This window comes from Penicillium crustosum (genome assembly GCF_028827405.1).
Source record: "Penicillium crustosum strain IBT 35664 chromosome Unknown utg000001l_segment0_segment0, whole genome shotgun sequence".
In the NCBI taxonomy this organism is placed as follows: Eukaryota; Fungi; Ascomycota; class Eurotiomycetes; order Eurotiales; family Aspergillaceae; genus Penicillium; species Penicillium crustosum.
The window spans coordinates 5,502,558-5,514,737 of record NW_026623122.1 but is presented as its reverse complement, the minus strand read 5'-3'; the positions used below and the strand labels follow the sequence as shown (position 1 = coordinate 5,514,737).

Genomic DNA, 12,180 nt, shown 5'->3' with positions numbered 1-12,180 from the left:
CCATTTATATACTTCGATATTAAAATTTAATCTATAAGAAAAGAAAGCATGTGCTTAATGTAACGGTCTTACCTTGAACTCCACCTAACGTACATCGTATAGACCTACGGAGTACGAAGTAAAAGATAAGGGAAAAAAGAAAAAAATATTTGGATATCATGTGTAAAAATTGAAGTCTTCTAGATTTCGACATCTCTCATCATAGTCATATTCATATCTACTCTGTACAAAGTACCCGTACGCAATTCATGTGGATCCTTCCATCACAGAGCTAGTGCTAGTCCAAGCACTCCCAGCGCCCCAAACGCCGACACGGCCAGCCCCGTCGGCTGTGCGGCCACGCCTTTAGAAGTTGAGCTCACCGGTCCACCGGGATTGGAACCAGTGATAGTGGCTCCCGCTGCAGTCCCTGTATTTGCTGCCGCATTCAACCCGGCCGTTGTGGCCGTCAATGCTCCCCCGGAGATCTGCGACTTGACCACCGACATGTAGTTTTTCACATCCGTTGGGAGAGCGCCGTACCAGGCTGGGGTGGTGCCAGCTTTGAATTGACTGGCGAGGGAACTGCGGTCTGCTGGGTTGATGAGTTCCCAGATGACGGATACGGGTACAACAGACAGAATCTCGGAGATGAGAGACTTGGGCGGCGGCGAGATATTGGCAAAATTTGCAGTGGTTGTTTGGTTGGCCACCAGACCCTCTCTGTAAAAGTGTTAGGTTGTTTGAAAAAAAAAAATACTTAGAAAAAAAAAGAGTCAAATACAATGCGCTCGAGATTGCACTCAGGTTGATGCCATTGTCTGTAGTATCTCGTCGGTGATGATGTTGAGTACCCCAGGCTGTTGCAGCAAAGAGGAAAACCGTCGTGAGTTTCATTTTGGTCCAGAGTGTAGAGAAGAAAATAGAGGGCAAAATTGTTATACAGTCTACGGAGTAGATAGGGCAGAGTCTAGAGTATATCAAATGCTTAACCTGCTTGGCCCGCCGATCGGAAGAATCTCTCCGCATTAGTCTGAGACAACATTCAGTCACTAAATCAATTATTTAAATTAATTTCTATAATTCTAGATCTTTTCAGCTCAACCTCGGCCAGAATCAAATGCCAGTCGGTCAGATCCTCGAGGAATTTGATCATTTGCGGGGAAATGTAGCCACTATCGTAGTATCGCATAGAGAAACTTGATGGATCTACTATAAATCCCTGTAACTTTCACATGTGCATCGAAAATAGCCAAAATACGATAGTACCTCCCAAAAAAAGAGAACAGGGCAGAGTTCTGATAGGTTACTATAGGTCATTGTGGTGGCTTCATCCGTTTAACACTTTTCTACGGAGTACATCTCCATTACACAATTACAAGTAAAAGTAAAAGTAAAATAAAAACGAGGCATCAATTTGGATATCATAGCAAGGCCATCGTAAAAAGGTCATCATAGAAAAACAAGCATGAGAAAGAGAAAGAAAACCCAAACTCAAGAGATCATCTCCAGTCAAGTTTAAACACCACCCTTCTTAGCCATATCGGCTTCAGCACCACGCTGGCGGACCTTGCCCTCGTCATGCATATCACGATACTTCTCCTCCTCGGCGCGGTTACCAGTGACAGCAGCACCAATGGATCCAAGAGTCCCCTGGGCGCGGTTCTGAATACCCTCGCCCCAGTCCTTAAGCTGACCCTTAGCCTCTTGTTCCTTGCCGGCAGCGTTCTGCTCGGCTCCGGTGCGGCGCAGGTTCTCGTTTCCGATCAAGTTGCCGACCGACTCCTTGGCAGAGCCGATGGTCTGGTCCCAGGATCCTGTGTCGCGCTTAGGGTCGTCTTTGGCAACGGCTCCGGTATTCGGGTCGGCGGTGAACGGACCCAACTTGGCGGTTGTGTGGGAGGCATCTCTTTTGGCTTGGCCTTCTTCGTGCTTGAGTTCACCCTTGGTCTGAGAGGAGTTAGTATTGTGGTATGCGTGTTGGGGCCGGGGGACTAGAATGAGTGCTTACCTGAGTGGAAGAGTCGCCAGTCACGGCTCCCATAGCGCGCTGGGCAAGACCAGTAGCTTGGTCGATGTACGACTGACCAGTCGAAGCGTTGCCAGTGTTGTCAGACATGATGATTGGATGGTAGATGGTAGATAGTAGTAGTTGGTAGTTAAGAGATGGTAGAATGTTGAAGGATGAATTGGTTGATGAAGTAGTGAATAATGAACATCATGGCAGGAAATTTCTATCCTTATATACATAATTCATAGTTATCCAAGCCCCGTATTCTAGCTCCTTCTCCAACCTAATCTTCCAAGATTGAAGTTCAACAAACTATCATGATGAACTACGTCATCGGATGATGTCATATCACGTGAATTACAGCCCCGGATGACGCCGGGGCTGAAACGAATGAGCGTCATATCCAAGCCAAGGTTTTCCAGATGGAGTTGGAAGTTTCTACAATGTTGTATTGCCTATGTAGTTACTCGATTCAGTACATTGGTATAGATATCTCTCTGTGTGATGTGATCTACAAGTCCATGAGAAAATTGTCCATATAAAGATCCTTTGTATTCAATAGCACAGCACCTAGTTGATAGAGCATACTATGATAATCATAAGTTCAATGCAAGTTCCCAAACACCAAGTCGCCGCGTACGGCGTACATAAATAAATACACATGCAATGCCACGCTCAAAAGATTAAACCCGAAAAAAAAAGGGGGGAAAGAAAAGAAAACGAGATGTACCACTACCAGTGACAAATTCCACCCTCATTCTCTTCAGCTGTCCATGTTCCACAGAGACCGACAACCTCGAGATGACCATCTGGTTGCTCGCCAACCTTGCTCAGCGAAGCAAACTTCTTGTCAGCAGGGCCATTGCTCAGCAGCCGTCGTGCCCAGGCATCAATAGCAGGCTCCCCAGTTTCATCTCGAGCTTGCTTCAGGAACGGAATGAGTGCTGTGCCACCGGTACCACGCAGCTTCTTCTTATCAGTTGGAGTCGCGCTTGCAAGGTTCGTCGTCTTCGGGATGCTTGGGTTGGCAGGTTGAAAAGGCTGACGTGCACTGCGGGACTGCAGGATGATATAACGGGAGACAATGGTAATATGCTTGTCGCGTAGAACGCGCAACATGGCTAGACAAGCGTCGTAGGCAATGCACAACGCCGAGTCTCCACGTCGCGCCTCGACAAAGGAGCGGATATTTGCTACCGAGTCAATCTGCTCCAGGAATCGCCGGTGAGGACCAGGCATGTAGGTGCGCATGTCGTGGATGAAGCTATTTCGGGCCTTGGTATCTCCCGTGCTCTCACTGTCTTTGCGACTTGTACCGGTTGGTCGGTGTTCCACTCCGAGGACGATGTCGAAGAATTGGATGAGGGAGCTTTGGGCGTTGCTGCCTCCTCCGTACTGCCGGTACTCGGGATTGTGACCATCGTCGTACAGCAGCCCGTTTGGTAATCCGGCATCACCCATGTTCTTACTTCCAGCTAGGTAAGGGCGGATACGGTTGTAGAAGACATATGGATCGCAGTTTTCATACATCCTCTGCAGCAAGGCGGTGGTCTCATCGATGGTTTCCGCTAGTCGCTGTAGGCACTCGGTTACAATCTGGGTGTTTCCTGTGCGGGCTGCGGTGATGGCCTTCAGCATCACGGGGATAGCAGGGGCCCCACGTGCTTCTATGGCGACTGAAACTAGGTAGAACCATTGTTCATCTAGAGATCCAGTGAAGGTTTGTAGGCAAGCTAGGTTTTCCAAGTTGGTGGCTGGCTCGTGGGAGAAGATCGGTTTGTAATTCCAAAGGCAGACTCCAGCATAGGTTGCCACAGGAGGTAATTCGAGTCGTTCACAGACTTGGAATAAGGGGACTGTAAGTTGAGGTGGAATCCTCTTGAAAGATAAATTAGTACATCTACTTTTTTTTGGAGGGAGACCAATAGGGTGGGTGGGCCGGTACCTCTGTAGGTGTATTGCCACCCCATACATAGCCATGCAGTATGAAGACCAGGATGACATACGCACGACGCCACTCGGCGTCTGTCTGTAGGTGTGTGACAGAAAGTATAGGGAGACGATCCACTACAGATTGTAGACGTTTGCTTAATATCAAATGGTGGAGATTCCCAATAATGTTCTCCCATTTAGCATAATAAGTGTCGGGGAGAATCTCCAAGGGCAGTTCAGGAGGGAGGAAACCGTAATCGGAAGTGATTCCAAAGTCGGAAGGGTTTGGCACGGGAGGTAACATAGTCTCGTTGCCACCGAAATTCAGGGATTCAAGGATGTTCAAGGCAATGAAAATAAAAGATAAATGCAAATGAATGAAGGTTGAGAAGATGAGAAGTTGGAATCCAGGAGGATTATATGGATTATACCAGAAAAGGTCAGAGAGGTCAGAAAGATCCGACCAGGAACGATCCGGAATCCAAAGTATGACTTTCCCCAGGCTAAATTCTGCGGAGGATGACGGAAGAGAAATAGGATTCAAGTCGGAATTATATTATCATCATAATTTCTCCAATAAATGGAATAAATGGAGTATATGGAATAAATAGAATAAATGACAATGGACATTCCATGGCTAAATAGTCAGAGTTTTTTCTCTCATCGGACCGAGTTTCAGAAGAGCACGTAATTTCACCGGGGATCCCTGGAAGGTAAGTACCAAGAACACATTTCTAATCAAGGTAAAAAGGGTTAATAAAGATAATCATAAGATGACAAGGACGATAATAATAGAGTTGAGCAACTCCGACATAGGAAGAGTAGGAAGGGGGGGAAGGAAAAGACGTTTCTTTTTAGAGGACCCCGGGGAAGTTTTAGAGGAGGTCAATGGGAGGATCAGATAGTAATTAAATAGTATAAGAGTACATTTTAGGTACATTTTATATGGCTATACAATCAAATGATAGTCTGCCAAGATAGACTGGGTGCATCCGCGAGACCCCAGTGGAGTGGCAATTTAAGCGAAAAAGAAATTGGGTGCGAGTCAAAGGGGCCTAACCCGGGAAAAAAACGGGAAATGAGCCATTTTCGGGCATTTTCGCCTTTTCGCTTAATTTGGCTTCAAATTCGCTTCACTCAGGATCGTCAACCTTGATCAAGGGGGAAACGCATGGCTGACATTTAGATTGAACCTCATTCTATCCATGGATCTCATCTATGATCTATTCTATATTCTATATTTATTTATATTGACCATTTCTCTTTTTCTCCTTTTCTTTCTCACTACCATACACATAAATATATATGCCTAATACACAAGGCATCGATGCTTAATAATAATTGTACCATTCCCACCTGGGCACCTCTGCCCACCTCGGAGTATTTCCGAGGCCCGAGGTATATACATTAGAACAAAGCATAACCCCCAAGGTACATAGTACATAGTACAGTCTTCACTGTGTCACTCTCACCTACATATATGCATGCAAAGCTCGGTAAATAACCATGGAACACATTTCAAATGAGTCTGGAAACACCCTAGTACCATTGTACCACAATCTAACGATACCAAACCTCATAACTCAGATCGAGTGGGAGCTTCGCAAGAGGTATCCCACGGACTGGCAGAAGTAAATATTGCCTCGACCGTATTATTCAGGGCGAGATTGATCAAGGTAGGCTCTATCTGATGGTCAGTTAGAGAAATTGAACAATAACCCAGCACATTTACCATCAAAGCTGAACGGTGGCCATCCATACTCGCTCAATCCCATACAAGGATCCTTGGCAAATGCAACCCAAGCTCCTAGGAAATTTATCAATCTAGACAACGTCTAGCCTTCATCGTGGAAGGGATTACCTTGCATGTATTCACTGACTTCAACCTCCCTGGCGGATGGCGGGATCGCCCTGGACTTATCATAAGTTCCAAAGACAATAGGTATCTCAGCTATCATGCGGTTAAATCAAAATGAACAAGGAAAGGGCTGGTGAAAGGGTTAGTTTCTTCTTACACCCGTGGTACGCCCCAAGCCATGGAGTTGGGCTGACATTGCTAAAATTCCCATGGTATAGATACCTCCAAGTTGGCACGTGCTGACTCAATCGAATCCTACATCCATGGATGAGTATTAGACCAATACATACATGTATGTAGTTGGAGCAATTCAAAATGAGAAATCCTATCGGCTCTTACCTCACAGATTCCCGGAGGGGACAGTTATAAATTTTTTGACTGAGCGTAGAGATTGTTGTCTCATCAACGGATGTTTGATTTAACGGTAAGAAAGCCGTGACTTCACGTTCATTACTCCCTCCCAATGTTGGCTAGGGTTCCAAACAAGGTTAGCCCAGCAAGACACATAAAAGGAAAATGAACGGTCAAGTACATACCAATTGTGCCAACTTCCCCATTTTAGCTCGAGCGGCATAATCGGAAAAGACAAGGACATTATCCACAATCGGATAAAAGCTATAACTTCCATTGGCCCTTGTTTCGACAATCTTCGTCATTGGGACTTGTCTCATGCATTGAAAAGATTCAGCTCCTACGCCACATCCAAGAACAGTAGACAGCTCATTCCAACTTTGATGATCAGGAGCTGAAGTCAGTAATGGAGCGGTGCCAGAGTGGAAAGCAAGTGCGCTAACGATAGGATCATCTGGGTACTATCAGAGATCAGTCATTTGGACATAGGTGAAAAGTCCCAAGATATTGAAAGGTGCTCACTGCGTATGAATGAATATCAACTGAAGAAGCCCCAGCAGATTGACCAAACAGAAGAATCCTATCTGGATCACCACCGAATCTGGCTATGTTTTTATAAACCCACTCGATTGCCAATCGCTAAATATCTGATTAGTTTATCCATACTATCAACCATACACTTTCAAAATTTACCTGGTCCAAAAGCCCAAGGTTTTGCTTAGACGGGTCGATATCTGGCGCATTAGGAAACCCAAAGACATTGAGTCGATAACTAACCCACAGTTTAGTGATTTGAATGGACAAAGCCCAGCGTCTCCTTACTTGAAGGTAACAACAATCAGATCATCCTGATCCTGTACTAAATTCGTGCCATCGTAGTAACCAACCGAACTGCCTCCTGTGTCATAGCTTCCTCCATGAATGAACATCATGACTGCTGCCCCGCAAAGCCCCCTGTAGCCTCGATGCCAGAGAGAAGGTGTCCAAATGTTCAGATACAGACAGTCTTCAGACATGTCGCCAGAGTTCCATATCATAGACGGAAGAACACTATAAATAGACTCATTGGAGTACCTATACACTTGGGGACAGGGACTGCTGAAGGAAGATGCATCGATGGGTCTTCGAGGTGGTGATTTAGGACGTGGTGGTGCCCATCGCAGCTGTTGAACTGGGGGCTCGGCATATGGAATTCCAAGAAACGCCCGTACAGTCTGTGCAGAATCGTTATATATTCCGTTCACAAAGCCCGAAGAGGTTATGACTCGGAGCTCAGAGGGTCGGTGACCAGCTATGGCGGCCACATTGCCCCCAATTGCGCAAAGGATGAGGAAGATATGCATTGTCAGTGTAGCTGTTTTCTATCCAAACTGTGTCTTTTTTTTAGAGCCAAGGCCATCTTAAAAGGATAGGAATCAAGCGCAAACTGTGAGTTGACTCTCGGTAGATAAATCCTTTAACTTCCTTGCTAAAGAGTAGAAGCGCCTTTGGATTACGGGGCTTGGGGCCGAGAGGAATAATTGAAGGCTAATCAAACATCATTTGGCTAGGATTGATCACCTGAGGGCTATAAAACTTGCAAAAACTTGCTCAAATGTTCTTTATGACCTCAGAGAGAAGCTTAAGGCGATGCGGGTGACGTACAAGGAATCAAGGGCTTAAATAGGAAGGTAGAGAGTAGTTAATTGCGAGGTGATTATTCTCAGTCTGTACAAATCCGATGTTGTTACACTTCAACGCCGTCCCTAATGGGATTTTTTTCTCAAATCAAGATTAATATGATCAGTGCTGGCTCCATTCGATCGTGTTCAGATCAATTCCCTCCTGCACCAACTCCCAAAGCGGACTCAGTTCACGCAAGAAAGATACACGTGCCTGGACAGCCTTGAGAACATAGTCGATCTCCTCGTCCGAGGTGAATCGGCCGATACCGAAACGGATACTGCTGTGGGCACTCTCGTCGCTGCTGCCCAGAGCGCGCAGCACGTAACTAGGTTCCAGAGAGGCAGAGGTACAGGCACTACCCGATGACAGTGCAATGTCGTTCAACGCCATCAGTAGAGATTCACCCTCGACGTAGGCAAATGAGATGTTCACGCAGCCAGGGTAGTGGTGCTCGGGGTCACCATTCAGTGTGGTGTGTTCCATAGCAAGGAGGCCCTCGCTCAGACGCTTAGACAAGCGATCAATGTGCTTGGTGTCATACTGTTCGATCAGTCAGTTATCATTTCGAAGACGGGCCAAAATTCAAGTTCATCAGTCTGCCGGCTCATTATGCGCAGTTGACATCATTGGAGTTGAGTGCCAAGTCCAAAGAACATGCAATATCCCAATGATTCCAAATAGACGTTTATTGCAGTACATAAAAATCGTGGCAATAATGGAAATAGGAAATTTAAAAAACGAGGAGAGAAAGCTTACCTCCATATCTTGGGCGGCAATTCGGCAAGCCTCACCAAAGCCCACTGCCAGATGAGGGGCCAAGGTACCACTGCGTAGACCTCTTTCCTGTCCACCACCAGTGATGAGAGGATCAAGACGGACACGCGGGCGACGACGCACGAAGCAGGCACCAATACCCTTGGGACCGTAAATCTTGTGGCTAGAAATCGACATCAAATCGATGTTCAGCTTGTTGACATCCAACGGGATCTTTCCAACGGCCTGGGCACCGTCGGTGTGGAAGAACACCTTCTTGGACCGGCAGAGACGGCCAATCTCCTCCATTGGCTGGATCACACCGATCTCGTTGTTGACGGCCATAACACTGACAATGCAAGTCTCCGGGCGCATAGCCGCCTCAAGATCCGACATGCGAATCAAACCATTGCTCTGAACTGGCAGGTAAGTCACCTCGAATCCTTCATCCTGCAAGTGTCGGCAACTGTCGAGCACACACTTGTGTTCAGTCTGGGTAGTGATGATGTGATTCTTCTTTCCCGAGCGACCAAAGAACCGCGCCACACCCTTCAGACTCATGTTGTTGCTCTCCGTCGCACCACTTGTGAAAATGATCTCCTTGGGGTCGGCCCCGATCAATTTGGCGATATGCTCGCGAGCCTCCTCGACTCCCTTCTCCGACTCCCAACCGTAGGCGTGTGTGCGCGAGTGCGGGTTACCGTAGATGCCGGTGAGGTAAGGAAGCATGCTATCCAAAACGCGGGGATCCAGAGGTGTGGTGGCTTGCATATCGAGGTAGATGGGACGGGTGCCCTGGTCCATAACGGTGGCCTGCTTCAGGATGCCGGCCGAGGGGCTCATCGCCGCGTCACCAGAGGTTGCGGATCCGGGGAGCTTGACATTCTGGGGTGCCATATGGGACTGATTCATGAAAGACTTTTGTTCCTCTTTGATGGCCGTCTCGATATTAACCTGAGCTTGGCCAACTTTCGTCTCGGAGACATAAGACCGAGCACCGCGCAGTCCGGTGGCGAGGACTCGAGGAGCCCGAGAACCATAGGTTGAAAGGCGCCTGGAGAAGGCAGAGGCCTGTCTCCAAGCAGTAGGAACAGCACTTGTCATTATGAAGATGATATGTGCCAATATCCTTGTAGGTGGGATGAAGAAGGAAACACAACCCCGACTTTTTGTTATCACCGCCCGGGCGCGGCATCTCTCAATGACTAAAGATCTCGGGAATTTCCCAATTGGGTTTATCCGTGGTGCCTGAGGCAGCACGGAGGTATGAGCTTTCCCCTTTCAGATATATTCTCCATTCTTCAGCACTTCCAGTACTATAACATATCTTCAGTTCTCTATTTTATAACGCTTATGATGATATCATATTGATTAGTTTAAAACTCCTCTTCTGACTTCAGGTATTCCCATATTCCAATTGCCAAGTTAGCCCCCCCCCGCACGTCCCAAAGGAATGATGGTCCAATGATGACGATCGGACTGGGGTTCTTTAATTTGATGGTTCTTGGGATTTTCTCGGGTAGGGCTGCCGGGGGAGAAACTGCTTTGTACAAAGTAGAGTGTAGAGATGTATGTAACCGTTCGAGGTTCTACATATGTAGGCTATTATAATAGGTGTGTATGTATACTCTATAATAAGCATAGGAACTATGGTATGTAGTAGAATAGTATTGTCCACGGGTAATAATCTGTTGGTAGTAATAATCCAGGTGCCTAATTTTGAACATAATGCGCCACACAATCATAAGGCAGAATATTAGCGTATAAAATAGTCCAAAATAGTGTGAAATAGTATAAAAGCGAAATATGTACTCCGTACAGCCACAATGGACATCAGCTCCGTACAACGCTGGCAGAGTCTTATGTCATTGAAAAGGTTCGGGTTCGCCCTTCTTCTTCCCCCCCACCTTGGCACTTTCTCTCGACTTTACCTCTCTCCTTAATCTTATTCACATCATGAGTTTCAAAGGTTTCCAGAAAAGCATTGCGCGTGCGCCACAGCAGTTCAAGGTCAAGTTCAACATTGGTGAGCATACAAAGGATGCTGTCTATTCCGATGCCGAACGCCGCTTTGATGAGCTTGAGAAAGAGACCAAGAAGCTACACGATGAGTCCAAGAAATACTTTGCCGCCATTAATGGTGAGTCTTTTTAACTCTCAATCTTTACACCCCGGTACTGACCGCGTGCGCAGGCATGTTGAGCCACCAAATCGAATTCTCCAAGGCAATCGCCGAAATCTACAAACCCATCTCCGGTCGCGCCTCCGATCCCACCTCCTATCAATACGAAGGAAATGCCGAGGGCATTCAGGCCTGTGAGGAATATGAAGTCATCGTCAAGGAACTGCAAGAGGCCCTAGCCCCCGAGCTGGAGATGATCGACACCCGCATCATTAGCCCTGCCGACCAACTCCTCGAGGTGATCAAGGTGATCCGGAAGGTTGCGGTTAAGCGTGATCACAAGAAGCTGGACTTTGACCGCCGCAACGCCACACTGAAAAAGCTGGAAGAGAAGAAGGACAAATCGCTCAAAGACGAGAAAGCACTATACAAAGCCGAGAACGATGTTGAGCAGTCAACCCAGGAGTTTAATTATTACAACGATTTGCTGAAGGACGAACTGCCCAAGCTGTTCGCCCTCGAAGCCGAGTTCATCCGCCCGCTCTTCCAGTCCTTCTACTATATGCAACTCAACGTCTTCTACACTCTCCACGAACGAATGCAGGGCATGAACATCAGTTATTTCAACCTTCAACTCGATGTTGAAGAGGCCTTTGAGCAGAAGCGCGGCGATATTAAGGAGCAAGCTGAAGCTCTTACTATCGTGCACTTTAAAACCCAAGGTGTCCGCCGCTCCGGATCCAAGCTGGGACCTCCGGGCAAGGGAGCCGATAGCAAGAGCTCCATCGGCCGAGGCCGTTCCGGGTCCACCGTCACCGATGACAACCCTCCACCACCTTATTCGTCTGCCGCCGTCAGTCCCAGTCCGACAGGAAGCAGTTTCTCTGCCGCCGCCAAGAGCAAGCCTGCCCCGCCTCCTCCACGGGCAAAGCCATCCCATCTCAGTAAGCCGGTTGAGACTGTCACCGCTCTTTATGACTACGAGGCTCAGGCACACGGTGATCTGGGATTCTCGGCTGGTGATGTCATCGAAATTGTCCAGCGCACCGAAAATACCAATGAATGGTGGTCTGGGCGAATTGCAGGCCGGGAGGGCCAGTTTCCGGGTAAGTGTTTCAGTCCTTTTATTTTAGTACATTTGCTAACGTTCAACTTAGCCAACTATGTGCAATTGAATTAGCACCGGGATTTTATTAACTTTCTAGCCCTTCTCCTTTTGCTCTGGCGCACATGTGGTTCTGAACATAGAGCGTTTTGTTTGTAAATATTTGTGTCTTTCCCCCCCTTTTTTTGTATTGTTAATTCACTTGACTCAGCTCCTCGCTTTTTGTTGCATCCAGTAGATTTGGCTGTACTCCTTGCACAAGCTTCATACATATTCTAATCTACCCTCCATGGGTACGTTTCTTTGTTTGCTGTCGAGATTCCATTTGAACTTATAGTACAATCAGTTCCTTGATATAGACATGCATCAATGAGAAAGACTATAAGAGAGCATGGGAAGCCTTT

At 47.1% G+C, this 12,180-nt stretch overlaps 6 protein-coding genes across 6 annotated transcripts; 1 reads left to right on the top strand and 5 right to left on the bottom strand.

Annotated features, from left to right (window-relative positions):
• Positions 1-263: 263 nt before the first annotated feature.
• N7487_002072 (uncharacterized protein) lies at positions 264-876 on the bottom strand (the record flags this gene model as incomplete). Its single annotated transcript, XM_056869819.1, has 2 exons — positions 264-702; positions 764-876. The coding sequence occupies 2 exons, from the start codon at positions 874-876 to the stop codon at positions 264-266; spliced, it is 552 nt and encodes a 183-aa protein (XP_056734603.1).
• Positions 877-1,497: 621 nt separating this feature from the next.
• N7487_002071 (uncharacterized protein) lies at positions 1,498-2,098 on the bottom strand (the record flags this gene model as incomplete). Its single annotated transcript, XM_056869818.1, has 2 exons — positions 1,498-1,929; positions 1,991-2,098. 2 exons carry the CDS (start codon positions 2,096-2,098, stop codon positions 1,498-1,500), a joined length of 540 nt encoding a protein of 179 aa, XP_056734602.1.
• Positions 2,099-2,722: 624 nt separating this feature from the next.
• Positions 2,723-4,226, bottom strand: N7487_002070 (indoleamine 2,3-dioxygenase; the record flags this gene model as incomplete). Its single annotated transcript, XM_056869817.1, has 2 exons — positions 2,723-3,868; positions 3,936-4,226. 2 exons carry the CDS (start codon positions 4,224-4,226, stop codon positions 2,723-2,725), a joined length of 1,437 nt encoding a protein of 478 aa, XP_056734601.1.
• A 1,272-nt stretch (positions 4,227-5,498) lies between these two features.
• N7487_002069 (uncharacterized protein) lies at positions 5,499-7,168 on the bottom strand (the record flags this gene model as incomplete). Its single annotated transcript, XM_056869816.1, has 9 exons — positions 5,499-5,605; positions 5,655-5,729; positions 5,784-5,873; positions 5,938-6,035; positions 6,120-6,250; positions 6,317-6,592; positions 6,654-6,770; positions 6,825-6,903; positions 6,954-7,168. 9 exons carry the CDS (start codon positions 7,166-7,168, stop codon positions 5,499-5,501), a joined length of 1,188 nt encoding a protein of 395 aa, XP_056734600.1.
• Positions 7,169-7,913: 745 nt separating this feature from the next.
• N7487_002068 (IscS subfamily cysteine desulfurase) lies at positions 7,914-9,653 on the bottom strand (the record flags this gene model as incomplete). Its single annotated transcript, XM_056869815.1, has 2 exons — positions 7,914-8,336; positions 8,553-9,653. The coding sequence occupies 2 exons, from the start codon at positions 9,651-9,653 to the stop codon at positions 7,914-7,916; spliced, it is 1,524 nt and encodes a 507-aa protein (XP_056734599.1).
• Positions 9,654-10,505: 852 nt separating this feature from the next.
• N7487_002067 (amphiphysin) lies at positions 10,506-11,851 on the top strand (the record flags this gene model as incomplete). The annotated part of the gene is made up of 3 exons (XM_056869814.1): positions 10,506-10,689; positions 10,743-11,777; positions 11,829-11,851. The coding sequence occupies 3 exons, from the start codon at positions 10,506-10,508 to the stop codon at positions 11,849-11,851; spliced, it is 1,242 nt and encodes a 413-aa protein (XP_056734598.1).
• Between the last annotated feature and the right edge of the window lie 329 nt (positions 11,852-12,180).